The following is a 26157-nucleotide window of genomic DNA, read 5'->3' as shown; positions in this document are numbered from 1 at the left end:
AGACTTGATGAGGTTTATTGAACCCTATCCTGCCCTTCAGGCAATAAGATCAAAATTTTAAAATTCAAATGAGAGGGAAGCAAACTATTCTATTTCTTTTCTTTTTTTAAAAGTGAAGTGAACTACCTGAATTTACAAGACTTGTGTGTCCCCTTCCCTGAGGGCCCTTCGTGACTGCTAACATGATAAACTAGGAGGTGCTTTTAATGGGTTGCTCTCCTCCCTCTCTCCTAGGTGGCATAGGTGCATTTTAATAGGGTCTTCTGCACAGGCTGCTTTCACCCAGAGTAGAGACTTGGAGTGTGGGAATTCCAAGCACCCACCCAGACCGGTGAGGGAGGCAGCTAGATCTTTGGGGCTCTCTGGGATCTCACTGTGAAGACAGGCCCATACTCTGACAATGTTGGGTGGGGAGGTGGGTGGGAAAGGAAGGGGCCTGCTGGTGAGTCATCTTTGGTAAGTGCACTAAAGTAGGTCCCCAATCAGCCAGGGATATCATGCATTTTCACTGCTGGAGAGAGTATGGGTGACTCACTTGGCATTTTGTGGATTAGATCTTTCAGGAGATCTGTTCACTGGCTACATTCAAAACTCAGAAGTAAATCTTAGGGTAGGTCTTTTATACATTTAATTATGTAACCTTTGTTATATATATATATATTTTTTAATTAGAAAAGTTTTTTGTTTAATCACAACAGGACATATACTACTTTTGGCTTATTTTCTTGCCAGCACTTTCAATTCTTCATCTCAGAGTCAGTCTTTAGCTATCAAAGACACAGGCATCCATCAGACATCTAGGTTTCAAACTCGTAGCAATAATAATGATAGTGCCATCAAATACGTATCAAGCTTATTTTATGTCAGGCACTGTTCTAAGTGCTTTATAAATATGAACTCATTTAATTCTCACAACAACCCTCTGAAGTTGGAGCTATAATTTTCTCCATTTACAGGGGAGGAAACTGGAGCATGGAAGGGTTAGTGACTTCCCCAAGGTCACAGACCTGGTAAACAGTGGGGCTGGGATTCAAACCCAGGCAGTATGGATCCAGAGCCAACATTCTCAACCTGTAACATCAGCAGTAATCAGTTTGGGGGCTTAGGGGCTTAGGGTCAACCATCCACTATATTCCTATTTTGGAAGGAAAACCAGGATACATTGTTGAGCTTAAAAAAATGGAAACTGAGTAACATTGAAAACTATATGGTTTCATTTTTGTTATCAATATTATATGTGTGTGGGGAGAGAGAAGGGGGGGATTAGATTTGAATGTGAAAAGGACAAGGAGGTCTGGAAGAAATCATATAATTATACTAGTTACTTTGGGGGAGTGAGAATTGTGTAGGTAATTGGTCATTTCATTTTTTATTTACATGTTTCTATATCATTTGCAGTTTTTACAACCATGTAATCAAACACACACACACACACACACACTGAAGAACGAATTAAGCTTTTAACTATACTCTCTGGCACAGCATTTGGTTTAGATTTCCTTAATCCTTTGAGGAAAGATCAGATTCTTCCCTGTTCTTAGGCCTAATGTGGTGCCTTTCATATAATAGTAGGTACCCCATAAATGTTGGTGTGTTGTTGGCTCATTGGGAAGTGTGTTGTTTGAATCACACCCTTCTGTTCTCTCTGACTCTGGAATCATTATAAACTCTGCCAAGATTTTACTATTTGGGAAATTTTGACTGGCTCTCTAGCTCAGAGGTTGACCAATTTTTTTCTCTCAAGGGCGAGAAAATAAATATTTTAGGTTTTCGGGCCATTAGATGTATGTTGCAACTGCTCCTGCCTCTGGGGTATGAGAACAGCCAGAGGAAATATGCAAAGAAAAGGGCATGGCCGTGTTCCAATACACTGTTATTTACAAAAGCAGGTGGAGAGCCACATTTGGCCCCAGGTCTGTCCTTTTGGGACCCCTGCTCAAACAGTGTCACTTGCACTGACAAACAGCTGGTTTGCTTTGTCCTCAAGATAGTTTTCTCCTGCAGTTCTAAAGGCTAGTTCTGAAGGTCTGATTGATGTGTTATAAATTTACTTTAGGATTTTTGAGGTCTTGATCTAATTCCTTTGATGTTTAAAACTGTCAACTCACTTCACTTTGGCCATTTGAGAGATTAGGATTGCCTTATTCCACAATCCCATGGGGTTATATTTGGAGTCAGCATACGCTGTGTCTTGTTAGACTCTTTAGAAAACACCTGGGCTTTGTTTATTTGCTTGGTTTAATCCCTAGTGAAGACAAGAGAACAGTATTCCTCAGCACAGGGCAAGAAAGCTGGGAGTTGCATATCACCAGCCTGGACTACAATGTTGGTCTCTTCTGTGTCTCAGGCATGGGGAGAATGCAGTTGTCTAAAGCCTGTCCTGTGATGTTTTATGGCTCTTTTGGGCTACCTCAGTAGACCCTTTGCTCAGCTTCTGTGTCCAGAAGGATAGGGCAGGTTTTCAACATTTTCCCCACTTCAGTAAGTACTCTCCAAGAGTAGCCTCCTGGAGGGTAAAGGGAAATAATCTTTATTTCCTAAATATTTCAAGTTCTTGACCTCTACATTTCTGTTCACAGTTCCTCCCAAGGGGAAGCCATGGGACCCTTTTGCAGTCAGGACCTTTGACCACCCGATTATTGCTCAATGAACAGTTGATGGGCAGAATTTTTAAAGTATGAATAGCTTGCAGGCTGAGTATAGTTAAACCCCCCAAATTTTGTAGCTTTCTTCCCTCTAATCCTATGAACTGACATCTAAATTCTCTTTTCAAAAGGGCAAGAACAAATCATCCCCATCCATAGTCCTAACCATAAGTTTGTTTGGAAAGATATGTACATTGAATACAATTAGAGCATATTGTCTTCATAACTTTAAAAGCCAATACTTTAATGCTCACCTTTAACCTCTATCCTAGACAGAGGGGATAGATTAAAAAATAAAAGTGCTATTTTTCTTTTCAACATGTGCTTAGATGTGCGAGTATATCCTTTAATAATTTTTAAATTAAAACACTCACATATTTCATTTGCATAGCATAATGGACTGAATGTTTGTCTCCACCAAATTCATATGTTGAAACTCTAATCCCAGTGTGATGGTATGTGGAGGTGTGGTCTTTGGGAGGTGATTAGGTCATGAGGGCAGAGCCCTCATGAATGGGATTAGTGCCCTTATAAGAAAAAGCCAGAGAGTTAGCTAGCTACTTTCTGTGATATGAGGACACAGCAAGAAGACAGACTTCTGCAACTGAGAAGAGGGCCCTCATCAGAACCCGACCATACTGGCCACCTGAGCTCAGACTTTCAGCCTCCAGAACTGTAGGAAATAAGTTTCTGTTGTTGATAAGCCACCCCGTTTATGGTATTTTGTTATAGCAGCCCAAGCTGACTAAAATGCACACTCAACTTTGTCTTTCATTGACAACTTTGTTTTATTCAAAGGAGGACACACTGCGGACTCCCAGAAGGAAGCACCCAAAATTAAGGCCATTTGGGTGTGCTAGATTAGAATGGCTCATCTCATTTCCATACCTGGTGGCTGAGAGGACAAAAAGAAACTCCTTGAGAAAAGAAAATTCTCTCTGTGATGTCATAATGTCTAGTGGCTGCAAACCTTGAAATCACGAAATTACTCAGAGCCTGTAATTTAAAGTTTATTTCATATCTATTGTTAAATTACACAAAAATCAGTGAATGGTTTGTAAAGCTACACCACTGGAAAGATGTTTACAGTCAAAATCATGGGATTTACATGATGGTGACCAAAATGTATATTTATAACGTCCCCTATATACAATAAATCAGTATAGACAGAGAAAATGCACTTAATCTCTGCAAACCATGCACACCACAGCAATAACACAAAATATTTTTTCTGTAACAAGCTTTTCCACTGGCTCGGGCTTCAACCTGCTTTCCAGCAGTACCTATCAGTTTTAAGAGCAAACAATATCAATCAAAACAAAACAAAATTGAAATACCACAGTGATCTACAGAATCATTAGTTTAAAAACACAGAGTACACAAAATAGTTTCACTCTAAAACAGTTTGACTTCAAGATGTTTTGGATTTTGAAAATTTTTTTCCTTTCAGTTTTCCAGTTCTCAGATTCCCAGGACTGCGATACTGTCGGACAAAACAAAATTTAGATCTACTGATACAAGTGCAGAGTCAAGAACATTTATTTTTTAACCAAGTACTCAGCTTCTTGTCCAGCTTGTGGCCTTATTATTACAGATGAAATTAGATCATGCAAATGAGCAGATTGTACAAGATGTGACTTTATGGTCACACTTCTAAGCATGTCCCTCGTGAAAACATAAATGCCACTTCCAGTTGCCTTTTTGATTGACAGCCAGGGGCTTAGCATAAGTCCTTACGAAAGGATAGCAAAACCCGTAAAATGGAAACTGCCCAGAATCAGGATGCCTGCTTGCACGGTGGGTTACATCCTTCTTTGTGCCCTGCGCAATTCGCAGTTGATACCCTAAAAGTATTTCTGCACAGACTTCCAATACCAAATCACTTTCTTCAATCCATATGCTTCTGATGTTTAACCTCAATGCAGAACACTCCTGCCTTTTGTTTTCTCAAAACAAAACCTGGTACACGGTTCACCCAAAGTATGGAGGTAAAGCTTTTGGTGTTACTGAATAATGCTGACTATCCTAGTGCTTCTTCTACCCTTGTTTTTTCTCTTGTAATTGTCTATACTCTGTCAACATGGAAAAGAACTAATGGGCTAGAAAATAGCCAGCCCAACTGGAAACATTACAATAAAAATGCACAAAAAGTAAATAACAATTCATTCACATTCAGGTTTAATTCTATCTGATCAAGAATAATAACTTGAGCAATATTTTAAGACACATTATCCTGTTCAAGAGTTTCTTGATAAGGACCTCACTACACAAACATTGATAAGACAATTCTACAGAAAGAAAGTCCCGACTTTAATCCAGGATTATATTATCACAATGAATTCAGCAACACACCATTTAGATGATGAAGAAAGATTCTAAAATGGGTTAGTTTGGAATGAGCACAACTCGGAGAAGCTTTAAAATGAATGAGAAGCAGTGCCAAAAAGAGTCCAGAATTGTTGAAATTACAGTGCCCAGAAATCATCTGGAAATTAGATCTTTGCATTGGTACTCCATTTGGAAAAAGTGTTTTATTTAATATGAGATACACCCTGTTTAAAACCTTTAAATAGTAGAAGGCAGAAAAAGTTTAAAATTTTAAACATCTCTGAAATAACAAGATATGAGTCCCGTTCTACTCGAAAGCCAATATTTTTACATAAAACTACCCATGTTTGGGAGAGAAGTTTTTCATTTTCTACAGTTTGGTAAACTCTACCATCAGTTCTTATTCTTTTAAAATAGATTCCTTGTTAAAATCAGAAGAAAATGAACAGTTTCGTGTTTAATTTTAGTTTCTTTTGTGTTATATTCGTGCTTACCCCTGGAAAAAAATGTTTGCTTCCAAGACTGGGTTTCGACAGTGTATCATGAACAATGTAAAGTCCATTTATTAGCTATAAGTTAAACGGCCACATTTTATGTTTTCATTTTGTCTCTATGACTAATTTAAGAACTTCTGAAAATATCTAAACAGCAATTTCTGATGAGTCTGGTTTGCCTTTTGGATTTTATAAATTCCCCACGAACAAAAAAGAAAAAAAAGACAATTTAATTACATATTGAAATTTGTTTTACCCATGCACAGTAGGACACTGAATTGAAAGGCAACTGTAAAGGCAACATCTTAACTTTTGTAACTTCCAAACTTAAGGAAGCAGGATGTGTTTGGACACTCTCATGTTTGAAGACTTGCCCTATTTTGACTGGCGCTTTGGGAGGAGTGTGCAAAAGCCCTTGGGAGCCATTTAGCGCCATTTCTCTACACTACCTATGTAGTCATGGGTGCCATTGCTGGTGTTGCCATCGCTCTGCTCTTGGCCAGGGCTCTGCTTCTGGCTTTCCCGATTCTCCTTCGGGCTCGGATTCTGACCCGAGCTCTGAGTCAGATTCTGAATCAGATTCGGAATCAGATTCTGAGTCACATTCTGATTGGCATTTAGGTTTGGGGTCTGACTCGGATTCTGACTCGGATTCTGGCTCTGGCCCTGACTCTGGCTCTGGAAATGGGTCTGAAGGAACCTTCCCTTCAGAAATTTGCGTTGTTCCTGACGCTTCCGCCTAGCTTCCTGATGCTCTTTCTGCCTCATAAACTGATACCTTTGCAAAAAGAGATCCTTTGCATAGCTGTACAATTCCATATCCAGAAAATTCAGTCCCTCAATACGCTTTTGGATTTCCTCATTGATCTCTACGCTAGAGGCCCTAGTGGTGTTATATTGGGTAAACGGCGAAATAAAGTTCATGTTGAAGGTTTTCTCAAACAGATACTGGGTCTTCCGCTGAAACTCGGTGAGGCCGAAGAACGCCATGTGCTTCAGATTCGATTTGGCGCTTTCCAGGAGGACCTTGTTCCTCTGCTTTTCGGGCATGACCGACAGGTTGTAGCAGCCGACGAGGGTCAGGTCAGAAAGCATGCGCACCTGACGGTTGTTGGCTAGGTTATAGGGACAGTCCATGAACTCTTTCAGGGGGCAGCCAGACCAGTCGTCTCCAGTGTAGCAGCTGGGCAGCTCTTCGGAGGTTGGGGGCCTTCCATCGCAGACATGTAGGGACGCTTTCCATGTCGCCCCTCTCTGGACATGCCTCCACTCACTCAGGTACCGGGACACTGGGTCACGGAGGATGGTGATGTAGTGGAAGTTCCTATGGACAAAGCACAAAGGCCAACGGTCAGGGATTCGGGTGACATAAGTGGAGTCCGGGAGGTGCATGGCATATGTGATGTTCACTGGTCAGGAAGGAAGGCAAAAGGGAAATGATGGCGATCTGGTGGCAGTTGTCCTGTGAACTGTGCTATCGTCCCCTCTCTGAGTCCCACTAGCCTGTCCAGAGAGCTCATTTTTCACCCAATTCGCTGGTACTGCAGCTAAAGCACTACATCCGCGGAAACTCCCCTCCCCTCCCCTCCTTTCCCTGCTTTTCTCTCTCTCCAACCAATGACAAAGTCCTCCCAATGACCTCATTTATTTCATACTCCCCACCCCCAAACCCCCATTAACTGATCGTGAAACAGAGACTCAGTGGAAACACGTGATTTCACTGAAGTGATACGAGGTTGACAAGTGAGCTCAAGTTCTAATCTTTCTTACTAAATACACAAAAGCATTTTTCTAATATCTAGCCTAATCGGGATATCTTATTAAAGAACAAAACTTCATTGAAAGAGTGTGTGATATGATGCTTTTGATTCTGGCTGTTGTCATAACATCATGGCTCCTACGTGATGGCAGTGGAATGTGGAGATACGCAGCGCAGCCGGGGGGCCTCCAGAAATGGACATTGTGGTTAGTCACTGACTGAAATAGACATGGTAGCTGCCAATGGCACGTATATAAGCTACTACCTTGGTTTCAGCCTTTGCTCACGTGCTAATATTCCCAGCAGAGGCAAGTTAACTCTATCAGCTCCAAAATGCCCCTTTTCTTTACCCACAGAAAGGACACCCTGATGTCAGCATGTGTGGAAGCTTTGCTGTGTGGCTGTCTTCAATTTAAAGCTGCAAACTGATCAAGTTCTTTGCTCAAATAGCAGACTAGGAAACATTGAAACCACACACCCACACACACCCATACATAGCAGGTGCACGCACACACGTGCACACCCCCCCCCGCACACACACACCCCAGAAGCATCCCAGCTTATAATGTGATGGGGGAAAAGCAACTCAGCAGTTGTGCTTTCATAATAAATGAGCTCCCACTCAGGTTCAGTGGATAAAGGACGAGGTCGTGGATGAGCCGGCCTATCGTGGAAGGAAGACAACAATAAACGCTGAATATTAACATTTAGTTTCTGAAAAGAAACCTGGGGAATGGCTTGCAGCTTCTCTGAAGTTTATTCATTCCCATCTGAGGGATGGTGGTTCTCTGAGTCTGGTAGCTGATATCCTCTGAGCAGACTCTCCTCCTAAGTCTTGGGCTTCGAGCAACGAAGGCACTTTGGGATCTATATCCCGTGTGCCTGTTCTGTGCGTGGTGTTTCCTCTGCCTGGTGTGACCTTCCTTCTTTAACTGAAAAATTCTAGGCATCCTTCGAGTTCCAGTCCAAGTACTATCTCTCCTCTGAGAAAATGTATCCCACCCCTTGCTGCCAGCCGTCACCTCTTCCTCAGTGTCACTTCCACACTTGAACCTTTGTGAAAACACTTTTGATACTGAATTGCAATCAGTTGTTTGTATTTCTGCTTAAACTAGGTTTTCCAGGGCAGGGGCTTTAGGCATTCTTCTCCAACTCTCATCTCGTCCATTTCAGCTTTGTACCAGGCACAAAGCAGAATCTCCTAACTCCCTTAATTACTTCTTTAATGAACTATCTCGGGAAGAGGGGGGAAAGAGTTTGAAACTGGGAAGGCCATGCCTCATTATATTAAAAACTCTGGAGAATCTAAGTGTCTGGCAAAAATTATAGAAAATTTAAAAAATCACCTTCTATGATTTTCTGGCATAAACAAGCATGGGGCACAGGAGAAGCATTGGGGAGTGAGGCCGGAGAGGGGGCCAAGACGACCTTCACCTCTCTCAGTGCTTTTCCTGGGACCTGACTTTGCTGGTGCCACTCAAATTCATCTCTGTAGAGGCCCACTGCTAACCAGTAGCAGCTTTTGTTGACCAACAAAGGTGACTGCTGTTCCCATGGGCTCTGCCCTTCCACTCCTAGCTTTGGTATTCATTCATTCATTCCTTCAGTACAGATTTATCAAGCCTTTATGCTAGGCCTGAGGCCATAGCTTTGTGGCAATTAGTCTGCTTCTTTGGAAAAAAAAAAGAAATTTATGAAGTGCAGTGACACATTTGGATTAGTCTTTCAACCAGCTTTTCCAGGCATGCATCATAAATGCGTGCTTTAAACCCCCATGATGGAGTCACCTTCATGCTCAGCTGACAGTCCTCTGTTTTACTGGTTTAAGCCTACAGTGACATCTTCTGGTAAATTCTAGAGTGCACCCCTGTGCAAGCCTGCGGCTCTCCTACCTAAAATCTCTCCCTTGTCCTTCAGAGTAGACAGATCGCAACCAGCAGGGTTAGTGTCTGGACCAAAGCACCATCCCCATGTGGAGAGAGAGAGAGGCAGCACAGGAAGGCAGAGGCAGACGCTCTCATGTTATGGATGCGCGACTCCTCCCAGATGAAGGTCTCCTAGTGCCGTTATGAGAGGAGAGCCGTCCAAGGTGCGCAGCCTCGGTCTCCACACTGTAAGGATTATCACAGCAGCAGAGAAATTAGAGGCGTCTACACGCGTGCACGCACACGTGCTAGTGATGAGAGCTGCCCTCCACTCAGATGCCAATAGCTCTGGAGAGTCAGTGATTGCCAGCAGCCCCCTTCTTCCAGGGGAAATAGGCCCGGGGTGCCAGACTGCCTCAACTGGAAACACTTGATGCTTCTTGGAAAAAGATCCCCTGGATGGAAAGGAAGATCCGCTGAAGGGTGGGTCTCCAAGACTGTCCAGTGGCCTCCCAAATGGCATAGCGTGTTGGAGGTGGGAAGGCAGGTGAGAATAACCCCTGGAAGGTTTTGTTGGGCAAAGGATCGAGGATGCTCATTATTCTGAGTGAAGAGCTGTCAGGGAAATGTCAGAGAAGCCGTCTCCCCACCCAGAGCAACTGAGGATATGAAAGTCCAAACCAATGGCACAGTGAGTGGAGAGGCAACTAGGCACAGAAACATGGGTGGCACTCTTCCAGCGCTCAGTTCTGTTCAAGCACCTGTGTGCCTGGCACTGAGAGAGGTCCTGGGGATGCCTAGAGGGCTAAGACTCGGGGCCCCTAGCGGAGCATTCCATTCTAATGTGCTATTAATGACTGCAGCAGGGACAAGGCACAAAGAAAGCACCTTGCAGTGATTCTCAGCCTAGTCTAATGATAGAGGAAGAGTTTCTGTAGCTTTATTTTGAAAAACAAGGAAGAATTAGATGAGGCAAAAAAAGCAGAATGGAGTATGAGGCAGAAAGGTCAGCGTGAGCAAAGGCACAGAGGCATAAACTAGCCTGCTGTGTGTGGAGGAAGGGCATAGGAAACATCTTACTGGGAATTACGGGCCAGTGGCCAGAATGGAGGATGGAGAGGTAGTTACGGACCAGGTCGTGGAAGGCCTCAGATGCCACATTAAAGAAGTTAGATTTCTGGGAATTCCCTGGTGGTCCGGTGGTTAGGACTCCACGCTTTCACTGCCGAGGGCCTGGGTTCAATCCCTGGTCAGGGAACTAAGATCCCACAAGCCACTTGGCACGGCCAAAAAGGAAAAAGAAAAGAATTAGACTTCTGAAGGCAACAGGGAGGCCTTTTTAAAGGGTTTTAGGCAAGAGAGTAACATGATGAGGTCTGCGTTTTAGAAAGATCACTGTATATGGTGTGTGGAATTGGGGAAATGAGTTGAGGTTACTATAGAAAACAAGACAGAAGAAGAGGGAGCAGACTAGAGAGATTTAGGTCAAAGTAACAAGACTTAGTGACAAAATGAATATAGGGGAGAGAGAGAAGGAGGGGTAAGGAGGCCTCCCAGGTCTCTGGCTGAATGGACAGATAGAGCCTCAGACAGTGATCTGGGCTTCAGATGTGGAGTTGTCAGCAAAACGTGGTAGTTTCAGACCTTGAGGACTTACTTAGGATCAGTTTTTAATTCCACAAGTGTGGCTTCAGGTATTTGAAGACAGCATTCCATTACCCCAAGGTTTCTTTTCTTCATGCTAAATATGGTTTTCAACTGTTCTCTCCACTGCTTCAGGTCCCCTCACTATCCTTTTGTTTGCCTCTGAATATATTCCACTTTATTGGAACATGCCCTCTAGGCACAGTCTGACAAGGAACAAGTAGGGACAGTCTATCTCCCCCCTCATTCTTGACACCATTTCTCTTCACGTGGCCTCATATCACATCAGCCTTTCTGGCAGACGCGCCACAGCACTGACACACTGTCAACGACCTTCTTGCATTCTTTTACACACAGGCCATTTGGAAACCCAATCTCCTTTGTCCAGAACTGATGCAGTTTGTTTGTGGCCCTGTTTAACTTCTTCTTGGTAGAGGAAGTCTAAGCCTGTCAAAACGCATCTGGGGGCTTCCCTGGTGGCGCAGTGGTTGAGAGTCCGCCTGCCGATGCAGGGGATACGGGTTCGTGCCCCGGTCCGGGAAGATCCCACATGCCGCGAAGCGGCTGGGCCCGTGAGCCATGGCCGCTGAGCCTGCGCGTCCGGAGCCTGCGCTCCGCAACGGGAGAGGCCACAACAGTGAGAGGCCCGCGTACCGCCAAAAAAAAAAAAACACATCTGGATTCTGATCATATCGCCCGATATCTTCACCATATCTTCTTGTTTTCTTCTGGCAATGCCTGGATCCAGGCATTGATTGAAACAGAACAAGATGCAGGTGAGAGCAGATCTTTGGTAGCTGCTGGAAATCTCCCTTCGAGTTGACATAAACCCGAAGGGTGCTGCTGAATTGTCTGATTTAATTTTAAACGAGTGAGCCAAGCTCAGCCACAGAAAAATCACACTCAGCCTGCTTCAGTTAGTAGTGATTGGACAGGAATATCTTGTGGCCAACCATGTCATTTCATTAAGATGACCGGGTATCACACCTTTACAGTCATGACTCCCCCTCAGTTACCCGAGTCGATTTAAAGACCATTGTTTGGTGCCTTTGTATGCCCATGGTTTCTCGACAGGCAGGACACAGTGAAAGGTTTGTCACCCTCTACAAGTCTAGGCCAACTTTTATGTGTCATTGGTAAGCAATTGTGGAAAAACAGCAAAGAAGAAAGAGCTGTCCAAGCAAGAAACCTGGAGGCCGTCTTTGACTTCTCTATCTCGCTTACCTCCAACGTCTGAATTTTCCCTAAGTCCTGCTGATTCTAGTTCTTAAGAGCTCACAAATCCATCCTTTTACCACTGCCTGGAGTTAGGCACTCATCACGTCTCTACTCAATCACTGCATCAGCGTCCTGGCCACCTCCTTGTCTCCAGCCTCACATCCATTCCACAGCCCCATATGGCATGCATCTGACCTACCACTCCCTAGTTAAGACCTCTTAATGGCTCCCTATCAATTATGACATGAGGTTCAAGCTCTTCCACATGCCAGACACAGCCTTGTGGGACCTGGCAACAACATTTCTTTCTCTCCAGCCTTATCTCTATCAAGCTCCCTCTACACAAGTCTTTCTCAACCATGAGTAATTTTGCATCGCCCCCTCCACTTCCCTTCCCTGACTCTAGGACCTTTGGAAATATCTGGAGACATTTTGGTTGTCACAACTGGGGGTCAGGTGCTACTGGCATCTAGTGGGTTGAGTCTAGGGATGCTGCTAAACAGCCTACAATGCAGACTATTGACTAATTATCAGTAGTGCCAAGGTTGAGAAACCCTGCTCTATACTCTACATTCCAAGTATGCAAATGTAATCTTAATATTCCAAATTGGTCCCAGGCAAAGATCCTACAGGCCCTTTTCCTTTGTATATGGAGTGCCTACTCTTTGGAAGGGCTTCGATCTGTCCTTTGTACGTTACCTGGAAACCTCCAAGACTCAACTCTCCAAAGATTGCCTTTTCCACTTTCCCTGACCTTCCTGGGCAGAGTTAACTGCCCTGGTATTCCTCTGTTCCAGCTGTGCTGGTATTCTCCTATTGTAGCATTTATCACCATGGGCTGTGATAGTCTAGTGATTTGTCTGCTTCACCCATTGGACTATGAGCTCTGGAAGGGTAGGGACTGAGTAGCATTTATCAACATGAGCTCCTCTGGGCCTGGCACAATGTTTGACATAAAATAAGTGATTAATAAAAGATTGTTGAATGAATGGCTGTAGCAGAAGCAGCAGAGCGTACCATGAGCTAATGGGAAAATGCCTATCATTTTCTTTGATAAGGAAAAACCACTAGATGTCAGTATTAAATAACAGATATACCATTTTACACCTGTGCCGCAACATTTTAAGGAGCTTTAGCTATGAAGGAGATCCAGTTATATTTAGCAGTTGTCCCTGACTTTCTGTGTAGTAGCCCAATGTTAAAGAAGGCTGGGAAGTTTAAGGATATTAAGAGTAAGTAAATGGATAAAAACAAGAAGCATACAGTTTTCATTTTCATTGAAAGAGATTATTCTGAAATAAGTACCTGAGTTCTAAGTCACAGAATTCGAGACTTGGCAGAGCAAGAAGAAACCTTTGAGGTGGCAAATTATCTAAATCAAAGTCTTCACTTTACAGGTGAAGAAATCAAGGCCCTGAGAGGCAAAGATTTGCCTACAAGTCACAAATTGCAAGTAGCTCTTGGGAATCAACCTAACTGCAAGGAATATTCCTGGGCTGAAGGCCTGTATTTTTAGTAGCTCCTGTCTTTGTGTCGGTTAATTACCTAGGATGGCACAATAAACCGTGCCTGGAAGAGCCCACTAACCCTCAAGAAGGGGAAGCATCTGACTGCAGAGAGCAGGCATTTCCTTACACCAACGGCATAGCCAGGAGCTGGGAGCCTTCGTGCCTGGCACTTACACATTAACTCCCAACAATACTGTGAATCAGATATTATTATTCCCATTTTGAGGATGAAGAAGCTGAGACTAACAGATATGATTTGACCCAGTGTCACAAGTTAAAGTAGGGATGCTCAGACATGAACCAGTTTCTCTTTGACTCTAGAACCTGGATTCTTCCCATCTTACTGCTGGGACACAAACCCAGGATTCTGCTCCTATGAACAAGCTAAGGAAGTGGTTCTCAAATTGTGGCCCCAGAATCAAGCAGCATCATCAGTATCACTTCATAAATTGTTAGAAATTCACACTCTTGGGTCTACCCACTGAAGCAGAAACTCAGGGGCTGGAGCCTAGCGATCTGTTTTAACAAGCCCTCTGGGAAATTCTGATGGACGTGTGCTCGAGTATGAGAACCACTGTCCTAGGCATGTGGCTTCAGATATCAAAAGTCCCTCAGAGATCCCAGGAGTGCCCAGAGTGTGGACAAGTGACCCCAAGAGAAAAAAGCATGACAAAACAAGTCTAAGGATGCCCATTGCTGTCCAGGGAAAGCCCAGGGAACTTGGCCTGAGCAAAGTTATGAGGATTATGCTGTAAACATTTACTTTCCTTTAAGGCCACTGGTTCACAAAAGGCCACAATCAGGTTTTTCCTGCACCACTCAAAGTGGAAATAAATATTAAAGCCATTTTTTTATGGAAGAAGACCAGCAAAACTGTACAAGTTAAGGTCATAGGAGTGATCAATAAAAAGTTAATTTAAGAAAGGAAACAAATTCTTAGCCCAAATCAATAGGACTGAACATTTTGGTATACCTGTAGCTTAGTTTTGTGTTTTATTTTTAAAGTTCAGCCTTTGCACATCTTATTCTTGGAGTAATGATGAGTGGTACAGAAATAAGAACTGTGGTTGGTGGTCCTAAGTAGACTTGGGAGGGGGGCTGTACATGACGTTGGGTCATTAATGCCGAAGGTCTGGTCTCCTTCCTTGGTTAGTGATGTCAAAACCAACTGCACGGGTCCTCCCATTGCATGTAAACAACTCGGTCAAAGCAAGGAGGATGGCTTGCAGATCAAACAACATTAATATACGAACACAGATGAAACGAAAGTATAGTTAAATGATTCAAAGGCAAATATACCTCTGATGCGATTGGATCCCCCAAGCCCTGGGGTTACCATTTTAGCTGTTTTTCTTGTGTGACTCATATACCAGCAGTCCCCAAAGAGGAGTCCCATAAATGCTGTGATCAGCAGTGGCAGCAGCCTCATAAAAGAAGTGTGGAACTTGGGACTTCCCTGGTGGCGCAGTGGTTAAGAATCCGCCTGCCAATGCAGGGGACAAGGGTTCGAGCCCTGGTCCAAAGATCCCACATGCCGCAGAGCAACCAAGCCCGTGCGCCACAACTACTGAGCCCGTGTGCCACAACTACTGAAGCCCGTGCACCTAGAGCCCATGCTCCTCAACAAAAGAAGCCACCGCAATGAGAAGCCCGCGCACCTCAATGAAGAGTAGCCCCCGCTCGCCACAGCTAGAGAAAGCCCGCACGCAGCAACGAAGACCCAACGCAGCCAAAACAAATTAATTAATTTTAAAAAGAACAGTGAATTCTCATGGCCTTTAGAAAACTTTTTTTAAAAAGAAGTGTGGGACTTGAAGAGGGGACAACTTTGAAGTGGGTGGATGCTCATTTAGATGTGTTGTCTTTGGTACATTTGTCAAAACAGTCTTGTGGCTTAGTAGTCATGTTCGGTATAGTGAGAAGAGTGAGCCCTTACAGTCACATAAAGTGTGTTACTTACGATCACTTGACTGTCTTCACAACACTAGGAAGACCTAAATGATCTGGATGCTGAATTTCTCTCTTTTTCTCCTTCAAGCTGATGCTCACAACTAGGCCAGGCTCTCCCGGGCAACCCAGGAGAGGTGGGGAAAAGGACCAATCCTTGGGAGCCCACTGATCTATAAGACAGCCACGACTTTCACTTGCTCTTTGAATGGGTTGACTTAGAGTCCTTAGTGGTACACAGGCATTCCAGGAAAAGCATCTACTGGACATAAAACCAACTCGGAAAAGGCTGAAGTTCTCACACTCCCCAAATAAGCCATCCAGTTCTCCTTGCAGGGAGTTTTCTGCTATTCTTCACACCTCACCCAAGGGAGCAGTTCTGTGTATGTAAACTAACACCGTAATCAATGCCTTAATTAATTGTTTCCCCCCCCCCTCTGGTTAACTGAAGGTTAGCCTGTGTGTATTGTGAGGGAACATTCAACGAAGCACAAATGGGATTTCCTTAAACAGAAGGATGTTTTTCTATGCCATTCTTCTTTTCTTTCTTTTACAAGGCAGGAAAATGATGGTTTCTTATTTGGTGAAAGGGAAGAAAAGAAGATTTCTTATGTCTGTAAATTCAAACCCAACGTGGAACTCTTCACACAATAAGTCCTGGTGATATTTACTTCTTTTTAAAGGAAATCTAGCTCTCCTCCTTCCCAAAGCCCAGTAGGCTCCAAAGTACATAAATCTAAGGACTTTTGCAAACAGTGAGAAAGCTGAGATTTTTAACAAGATGTGAAATTCCAAGCTTTATGACCCGTAAGTTACCAGACTTCACCCAGAGTCCATGCAACTGCTTGGCAGCATGAAAAGTTTTGCAGCTTACACTGCCCCCTGAAATTTTTTGCATTCTAAAATTACTCTGTGAGTCTCGGATCATTAATACTCAGTGTGGTTCTGAGGTGGAAAGAACTTTTAGAGAAAAACCCTTTCAGTGTGAAGGGGTACGATCTATCTATGTCCCATGGAGACCAGTTCTGCCACTGATTAACAGACTCAGGCTTCCTGCCTTCTCCCTCCCCACATGGTATTTCTCAGCTTCCGGAGTGTTTCCATGTGGCATCCCCCTGGCAAACTGTCATCCCCTGAGGGTTGGCATCTGGGGCAGCCAGGGAGAGGGGTTGGTTTTCTTCCTCCCTCCAAAAGAGCGGGCAGAGGTGAAAAGGGGTAAACTTCACCCCCCAGGGGACAGGAGGAAGTCGGGACAAATGTCTAAATGCCTCCCCTGGGACCACCATGGCTGATGCCTTGCTATTTGGATAAGCATCCTTGGTATCTCTTGTCGTGGGTGTCAGTGAAGATAAAATGGGTGATATATATAAAGTTCTTGGAACCGAGCTTGGAAGCCAGCACTGCACAAATGTTAGTCACCATTGTTGTCATTGTTATAACTGTTGTTGCTGTACAGATTAGGGTATTCAGCTAAAAGATGTTATTCAGTCCTCCTAAAATCACAAAGCTGGCTAATGACTGTCTGTCAGGTCCGTGTGACTCCTGAGCCCAGACTCCTGCCCTCCGCCCTGGCTGATGGTGCCCTATTTGGTCTTTGGCCAGGTGTATCTGAGCCTGCAGCTGGTGTGCTCTCTCTGGGTTGTACATCCCCACTTGGACCTGGGCACTGAGCACAGCCTAAGGAGCTACAGGCCAAGGGCACAACTGGCCTGGCCAGAGCAGGAAGTTTCAGGAGGAGGGCGGTTGGATATGCCAGGGTGTGAAAGGAGGGGCTGGGTCCGTGGTTTCTGCGAGCCCCTCAGAGCGATGGGACGTGAGCACGGCAGAGCTGGGGGCCCCCACTACCCATCGCACAGATGAGGAAACCAGAGAGCTGGCTCCCCTGCCATCTCCAGATTGTGAGAAATCTGGAGCCCCTCGGGATCCTTGCTTTAGGGACTTCCCCAAAGACAGGGACTCAAGTAACAGGCCTTTTGCAGATGGTAGGCCGTCAACAAATAGCATTTAAGGTCATTCTGAGCCGGCACCTCGGGTGTGCTTTGGAGAAATCGTTAGAGGAGAACTGGTGGGGATAAATGCCTGCTCTCAGCATCGTGCTATTTTCCAGAACAGCACAAGGGAAAAGTTTCCCCCTCGATGAAGGCTGCCCTTCTCGTGTCCTGGGTTGATGTTAATGAGCTCTAATATTGTCGTAAGGTGCTGAGAGAGACGAAGCGCAAACCCTGGCTTTTGTGGAGAAAACAGACCTTGTTTACCATTTAAACTGTGAAGACCGGGAGCCATTCAGAACTTCCAGGGCTGGCAGGGTCGTGCCTCCTTTCCCCTGGGAGAGCTTTTTTTTTTCTGCAGGTATTCAGGCTGCAAGAGTCACAATTACTGGATAACGCGGCTGTGCTGTATGTGTGTGGAAATGAGCATTATATACAGCACCAGGCACAGCCTGGTTTCCTCACAATGATAACACTGGAAACGGAAAACGAACTCACTAATTCCCCATCCGACCTCTCTACCTCAAAAAAGGATCCCATGTCACGCTGGAGTGAGTACAGGAAGGGGCACCAAAGACAGAAAGATTGTGCTGGAGCAGAAAGAATGATTTTGAGTAGATAAGAGACTGGATAACCGTGTTTCCCCTCTAAGGCAAAAGAGGACCTTCTCTGGAAGCAGTGGTGCCCTCCTCAGCCGCTGCCAGTCACAGGCTGCTTCTCCAGTTTACAACTGAGTATCGCACTGGAATGACCCGAGTCCTGGGGAAAAGATATTTTTGTACCTGTCCAAACTGCGCCAGAGTGGGAAAACTTACAGTGTGTGAAAACAGACAGTGACAGATGTTGTGAAATAGAAGTCCTGGTTCCATTTTGGTTGGTGAAAGCACAGACATCCCACAATTTTTGACAGAGTAGAAACTCTATTTATTTATTTAGGCCTCGCCACATGGCTTGCGGGATCTTAGTTCCCCGACCAGGAATTGAACCCGGTCCACGGCAGTGAATGCGCGGAGTCCTAACCACTGGACCGCCAAGGAATTCCCTAGAAACTCTTTTGAGATGGCACTTTCCAAGCAGCATCTTGGGCCAGATGGAGCCCTATTTTTCTGAGAAGGGGTGGGGCCATCTTCTAGTCACAGTGGGGAGCTGCTCTCCAGATGGGGGAGAACCAGGTTCTGTGTGCGCAAACCGGCCCACCTGGTGAAAGTGAACCCCTCGTGACGGGCACTGATGGCAGCACCCACAGGTGACGGCCACAGACCCATATTTCGCACAGAATAGCAGGGCCGGCAAGCCCCTCGGAGGTCATTTGGTCCAATCATTTTACAAACGAGAACAGCAGAGCCCAGAGATAAAAGATAGGGGCTTGCCTGGGGTCACATGAACCGTCTGTGGCAGAGCCGTGATCCGAAACCAAGTCACTGACTCCTTCCTCAAGTTTCAAAGATCATGCTCAAGGTGACTGACAAACAGGAACCAGCTTCAGGAAAAGGCAGCCCCTCTGTTTGGTTAGAAGCTCACTTATTCTCCACTGCAAGATTTGAAAGCCATAAAGAAGGACTAAAAGTCAATGCTCATATGGTAGTTCTATTTGTAGCTTTTTAAGGAACCTCCATACTGTTCTCCATAGTGGCTGTACCAATTCACATTCCCACCAGCAGTGCAAGAGGGTTCCCTTTTCTCCACACCCTCTCCAGCATTTATTGTTTCTAGATTTTTTGATGATGGCCAGATAGCTAGTGGTAAGCCGCATAGCACAGGGAGATCAGCTCGGTGCTTTGTGACCGCCTGGAGGGGTGGGATAGGGAGGGTGGGAGGGAGGGAGGGAGACGCAAAAGGGAAGAGATATGGGAACATATGTATATGTATAACTGATTCACTTTGTTATAAAGCAGAAACTAACACACCATTGTAAAGCAATTATACTCCAATAAAGTTGTAAAAAAAAAAGTCAATGCTCAGACTAAGAGATGTCTGACTCTGATTTTCTAATCGAAGGCAAATGCTTGAGGGTGCAACACCCTCGGAATCTTCCATTAATCATTGACTCTGAAGACATGTCAGTGGGCAGTCAGATTCATTTACATGCTGCAGGAACCACCGACAGAGCTTTCTCCCGGGGCTTGGCTTTTCTCCCTGGAATCAAGGTTAATTCTCAGACATAGTGACCCACAGGAAGTTGGATTGAAGGCCCCAGATGATTACTCTAAATGACATCCCCCTTCCCACAGTGGTTTTTCAGAAAGGTCATCTGAAAAAAATCCACTGATATCCTGGGACAAGGAAGGAAGGAGGGGAGGAGAGAGGAGGGCAGGGAAGGAAGGAAAAAGGGAAAGCTGGTCAACAACAATCAGAAGTTTCATGTGAAATGATGGATGACTCACTGCTCTTATATCTTTCGTTCCTCACACAGGACAAAATACAGAACTACCATTTTACAGATGAAGTTTGAAATTCAAACAAAGGAAGTGACTTGCCCAAGGATACACAGCTCATCAGCAATAGGTCTAGGACCATAACCCAAGTCCCCTAACTACCAATTCTCTGTTTTCCCTACCATTCTCTGTTGCACATTAAGCCCCCAATGGCTGTCTGAACAGTCTATTTCTCTTGTTTTGTCTTTCCAAGCAGGCTGTACATTCCTTAAAGGTCAAGACTACTTGGGGGAATTCCGTGGTGGTCCAGTGGTTAGAACTTGGTGCTTTCACTGCTGTGGCAGGGGTTCAATCCCTGGTCAGGGAACTAAGATCCCACAAGCCAAGCGGTGTGGGGGAAAAAAAAAGATGGTAATCAAATAGTATGTACAGCATTATTTTAAAACAAAAAAGACTCCTTGGCATGTCTCCCATCTCTCAGCACTGGGCCTAGCACCTTATGGGAATGCAGACTGGTGGGCCAGTTAATGGAACATTTACCATCAAGCCTTGGAATTGGCCAGGATATTCTTTTTTGTCTTCTTCCACCTCTCTGTGCATCAGCTCCTCCTCTCAGATTATTCACCACTAAACAGAGCTCAAGGGCGTTATTCCCCAAGCCACACGGGCCTCTTACTCCCAACATTACCCTGCCTCTGGCTTGCTGCCACTCCTCCGGCCCCAGCGTTGGCATTCCCTAGCCAGGAGAGACTGTTGCATATGCAATACCACCTGAAAGGGTGAAGAAGGCCCCTTCCCCTCAAACACTTCCTCACTGAGGCCCCAAATCTCACCCTTAGTTAGAATTTTGTTTGCCCTTCATGATGGCTAGAAGCTGTTGTCCTCCAGTCTTCACCATCCCTGTCCTACACCTCCCCTTTCCTCTCGCCTTTTCCTGCTGGACTCTCTCAGCTTAGGCTGTTCAGAACCTTAGATATGGAAAGAAAGTGCTTAGAAAAACTCCATTCATCAAAGTGTCATGTACTTGGCGCCACCAGAAGGATTTCCATTCTAGAGAGGCATCCCCTGAGGGGCAGTGCTGCACCCTCTTCACTTAGGAGAGAATTTCACAGCCTGCAGGTGACTGGTTACTGCATGCCGGTGAAAGTCTGCTTCAATAGTCTCAGTCAGGATGCCTGATCCTTTATGCTCAAAGAAAGCACAGGAATTTAAAATGAGGCCATTTGGTGATGGTTTTGATCAGACTGCTTTTCCTTTCCAGAATCATGAATCAGTCATGAACACACTAAGGTTTGATTTCCCTAGGGCTATTTTTGAAGTCCTCTTGTTTCCCTGCCCCACCTCTTTCCCATTTAACATTCAGGAGTCAAGATGTTACAAGAAATGTGTGAGGGGAGAACACAGCAACCTTCACCTTCTGTGTGGTGAGAAAATGTGTTGACAGTTGAAATATGGGCAGGTACATTTTGGAGAGGCCGGTGTTGCCGCATTTCAGTGTACCAAGCATAGTTCAGGTGACAGGTGAGTCACCTTTGAGGTTCTTAAATAATTTGAAATATTTCTATTTCTCAGGTCATTTTCAAGGATTAAAGAGCTATTATTCCAAACATTTTTGAAGGCATAACACTCTCTTTGTCCTCTTCTTCTGAAAAGTTCTCTATCGCAAAGATTTTTTTTTTAACAAAGCACATTTTCTTTCTCTCTCATTAGATCTTTACAACATGCCTGTGAAATCGACAGGTCCAGTCCATTTCATAGATGCAGGTATTAGTGCACAGACAGGTGAAAGGTCACACAGCTAGTAAGGAATCAAGTTACCTATGTCTGAAACCCACGTCTAGACATCCAGACTCGTCTTGCTACCTCATGCCACTGTGCTCATTTATTTGAGAATGAAAGGAATTTCGCGTGAAGCGGTGCAGAGCTTTCTGCAACACCCTAATAGGACATGCCACCAGGGCCAGCCTCGTTGGGTGGCAGAATTTTCAGGGGTGCTGGGAAGCAGAGCTCCCCCTCTCACAGTTGGCCAGGAAACCACAATGTAAGGTTTATTCCATTCCTTTAAGGATCTGCCTCCTGTGTCGGGGGTGGGGAACAGGCGATAGGGGGTAGTGGGTCATAAGCCACTAAGACTTACCAGTCATTTAGATGTCAGAGGGTCTAAATGACCTCTAAGATATCCCTCCTGTAAGTTTAATCATCAGATCTCACGCTGGGGAGGGGGAAAGGTGGTGTGCAGGACGTGTAAAGAGACGGGCATCAAGTTTTGAGGAAGAAACAGGAAACTAAGGAAGAAAACTGAGTACACCAAAGGCAAATGTGGCAGCCTTAGAATTTTTCGGGGGCTAAGGACCCGTCAAGAATCTCTGGTTTAAAAGTAAATGTAAAAGCAAAGATATAAAGGGTAAAGCACAAGGCTTTGCAGGGAAAATTAGCAGACCGATTTTTCATTGAATAATGCCCACGATTTATCACTAAGTTACTGGTCCAAAAGTATCTTCCATCCTATCCCTGCTCTCCTGCACATGGAATCCCACACGCTCAGCCAACCAAACTCTCCCTCCTTGTGCCTTACAAGCCTCCTCACGCCTCTGCTTCTGCTGGTCCCCCAGGCACACTGCCTGCTCCTCTCTACCTCTCTCCAAACAGGTCTTCTCCAGCCTTCCTTCCTCCTGATGGCCATAGTTGAAGCAGCCACACCTTCCTTGGAGCCTGTAGAAAGGGTTATCTTGACTTCTCTCCGGGAACTCTGTTCATCTGACTTTGCGATGTTGGTGTTCATGTCCAAGTCCCCTTTTCCCTCCAAGGCCACGGGCATCGTGGAAAGAGGGTAGGACTGGGTCTTCTTTATATCTCTTCTCCTCTCTCCCCGTGGACGTAGCTGACCCCGAGTCTTGGGAAGCAGTCAGCCACTGATAAATACTTTGTACTTAAGAGCTCTGTCTCTGGGGTTAGAAAGTTCTGGAAGCAAGCCCCAGCTATGGAACCTTGGGCAAATTACTTAACCTCTCGGTCTTCGTTTCCTCAGCTCTAGGCACCAATCTCACGGTGTTGTGATTCTTCAATGAGGTAACCCATGTAAAGTGCTTAGCACGATGCAGGTTGCCTGGTACGTGTTCCACAATTATTTGCTATTAATATTATTTTTCTCTTAGTGAAATGCGCAGTCCTCTCAGGGTCCCTTTATCAATCACCCAAAAGAGACATCATCCCAGAAGCAAAGGGAATTGTGTCAGGAGGGTTTGTTCAATGCCCTGACTCACACTCTAATTACAGCAATATTTACCTCATCAAAATGCAGGGAAGGACAGGAACTGGTTTCAACCTGAATCCAATATTTCTGGGGCCCGCACGCTGAATGCTGCCGAAGTCTCCACTCCCTGAGCAGCGGTTTGTAGAGATGGAATAGCGGCAGTTTTTCATTTTCCAGAGTCCACTCACCCTTCCAAGAATCTCAATGCCTCATTGATTCATAATACAGTGCATAAAGATTTCATTTTTCCTGTCCACAGTGATACATTATGGAAGCAATCTGTTTTGCCACTGAAAAGTTTGCTTAGTAGAAAAATTTGGAGTTTTGACATTCAGGAAATTACAGTCATCTGTAAAACACGATTGATATGCCAAGGCTAACATTTTCATTGCACTCGCAGAGCCAGAATAACTATGATAAAATATGTGTTACCCCACACACGTTTCAGGATCTTTTAAGGAAACATTAGTTAGCTCTGAGAGCCCCTCCCAAGGCTCCTGGACTGCAATGGCTGTGCCAGTTAGCTGTTCGCCATTCACAAGGGTACCTCCATTGACCAAACCAAAACTCGGGTCCTCAGAGAAAGCAACGGCCTAACACGTCTTCCGACTTGGCCTTGGGTTGGAGGCTGGAACTACATATTCTCATGCCAGCAGGTTAAAGACATGAAAGAAGATCGAGGAAAATAAGTTAAAAATATTCCACCCCCATCGTGGAATTGTTAGCCAGCCACAAAAGGCCCAGGTTTATATTAGTTAGAACTAGAAGTTGAAGGCTTACAAAAGAAAAAATTAGACTGTTCTATATCTGCTCTCTATATTTTTACACCCAAGCATTTCTTTGTCTCTTTCTGGGTACCATTTTCAGTGTTAAATGGCATCAGAAACCTGAGTCTCTGGAGTTATCCACCTGTTCAACTTTTGATTTCGGAATGATAAATGCAATTTAGCTAAGGAGTGTGGATGATCTTTATGGCCACGTTGATGCAGCTGTCCGTTCAGGTTGGGCTAGGTTACGGGCAGCTTTTACTTGGTCCTTATCCATTGAGACCCGTGGGAAGTACACATGCAAATGGTCTGGTTCTGGGGGTAAAGGGACAGGTGCCACTGCCCTTGACACTGGAAACAGCTTCACATGATTCCCTATCTAACCACAGGTCAACTTCTTTAGGTACTGAGAAAAGCCTTCTGCACAAAACATACAAGTATGCGTCATGGACCAAGCAGTCTTTAAAGACCTCAGAGAAGTCCTGCATGCACTCAGTTACAGCAAGTGTTCACGGACCCTTTACTAAGTGTGAGTCTGAGTGATTAACATGGAGTATTTCATTTACTTATTCTCACCATCTATGTGGCAGGTGATAGTACTATCATCCTCTTTTTATGGATGAAGAAACTGAGGCACAGAAAGGTTGAGCAACTCCTTCAAAGTCGCACAGTCATAAGAGGTGGAGCTGGCATTCAAGGCTCCAACAGGGTGGCTGTGGAGCTCACGCTCTTGACCTCTATGCTGTATTGCCTTGCTTAAACGTTTTCGGGGAAAAGCCCTCTCTTGTCCTCCTGAAGCTCTTGGATACTCCCACCCCTTTTTTTACATTGACAAAGCATTCTCCTCCTGCCCCATGTTAAGCTTCTTGCAACTAACAACTTAGCTTCATTCATTTCCCAACAGTGGTTGCACAGATGCTAGAGAGGCAAAGCTAAAGGCAAAGGGGGTGGGGCGGAGGACAGATGGGTGCCAGACACACATTAGGCAAAGAACATGCCGACCTAGGAGCATTTGGACCTACCAGCAGGGGGATCCGAGGAAAAGTGATTTCTCAAAAGGGTGGGGAGGATCCTTTTGCCCCCCACTGGGCTTAAGCTTTGGGGGGTACCCATATTCGGGGTTTCTGGATCCCATTGCTCCCCTCTGGTCCTTATTTAAACTGATTCGGCAACTAAATGAGGGAGGCTGAGAGAAAGGAGAACGAAAAGGACTCATCAGAAGACTAGAATGAAGGGAAGTAGAGGTTAGAGGAGTGGAGAAGATGGAGAGGAAGAAAGCAGGGTCGAGGGGTTGGTAAAGAAAGGAAAGGATGAAGGGAGAACAGAGAAAAGAGCAGAGAGGGAGGAGAAAGCGGAACACAAAGGAAGTGGCATGAGGTGGGGTGTGGAGTTGTCTAAGAGACAGAGGGAGACTGAAGGGAAAGGCAAGTGGAGGTGCTCTCCCTCCTGCCTTGCTGTGATCCAAAGCCTGTCCACACAGGCTCTCATCTTCTTTACTAGCCGTCCTTGAGCCCTTGGGTGCCAGCGCAAGGCTCTTCCCTTGCACCGGGCTCCATCTAGATGACCTTGCTCTTCCCCTTCTCTGAGCAACAAGAGCAGTTAGAGTCAGTCCTTGACTCTTTTCCCTGAATTTTTACACATGCTATTTTTTAAATTTATTTTATTCAAGTAGAGTTGATTTACAGTGTTGTGATAATTTCTGCTGTACAGCAAACTGATTCAGTTATACATATATATATACATTCTTTTCATATTCTTTTCCATTATGGTTTACCACAGGATATTGAATATAGTTCCCTGTGCTGTACAGTAGGACGTTGTTGTTTATCCGTCCTATATATAATTGTTTGCATCTGCTAACCCCAACTCCCAATTCACATGCTATTCTTTTTTTTTTTTCGGTCTGTAACTAGGCTATATACTCTTCAGGGGTTGGGATCAACTCTTACAGCATTATTTCTGTCCCCAAATCTGTCTCCAACCATTACAGGAAATTCTTTGAGCATTAGGGTGACTGACATATTTAGTCTCTTATAATCATTAGTTCATATTTATTAGCACGTACTTTATTAGAAAGGAAATAAATATCTTTGCAGGTATGGGACACGAGACAGAGAGTTTTTCTTGGGAGGAAAGGCACTGTTTGGAGATTGCAGGTGCTGGGGGAAGGGACCAAAAGCACACCCAAGGGAAGAATGGTTCTAGGTGCCCCACATAATTCACTCACTTAACAATTCCCCCAGAGTTTATCTATTGTATAAAGCGAGAGATCCCTGATATATTCATGTCCTTACATAATCCTTCTTCTCTATTTATATGATACACATGACTCAACTTTAAGAAATAGTTCTTAAATACTCCTAGGC

General features: G+C 44.8%; 1 protein-coding gene across 1 annotated transcript in view; it reads right to left on the bottom strand.

The window, feature by feature from the left end:
• Positions 1-3620: 3620 nt before the first annotated feature.
• Positions 3621-26157, bottom strand: part of HS6ST2 (heparan sulfate 6-O-sulfotransferase 2) — a 289193-nt gene continuing 266656 nt past the window's right edge. The window contains exon 3 of the mRNA XM_022563935.3: positions 3621-6791. Coding sequence (XP_022419643.2) covers positions 5894-6791 — 898 coding nt within the window. The 3' untranslated portion in view covers positions 3621-5893. The remainder of the gene's footprint in view (positions 6792-26157) is intronic.

The sequence above is a fragment of the Delphinapterus leucas genome, chromosome X (genome assembly GCF_059928025.1).
Source record: "Delphinapterus leucas isolate spDelLeu-1000000601 "Yukka" chromosome X, BTC_Dleu_Yukka2, whole genome shotgun sequence".
Lineage (NCBI taxonomy): Eukaryota > Metazoa > Chordata > Mammalia > Artiodactyla > Monodontidae > Delphinapterus > Delphinapterus leucas.
Note: the sequence above shows the minus strand (reverse complement) of the source record. Positions and strands in the feature narration are given on the sequence as shown.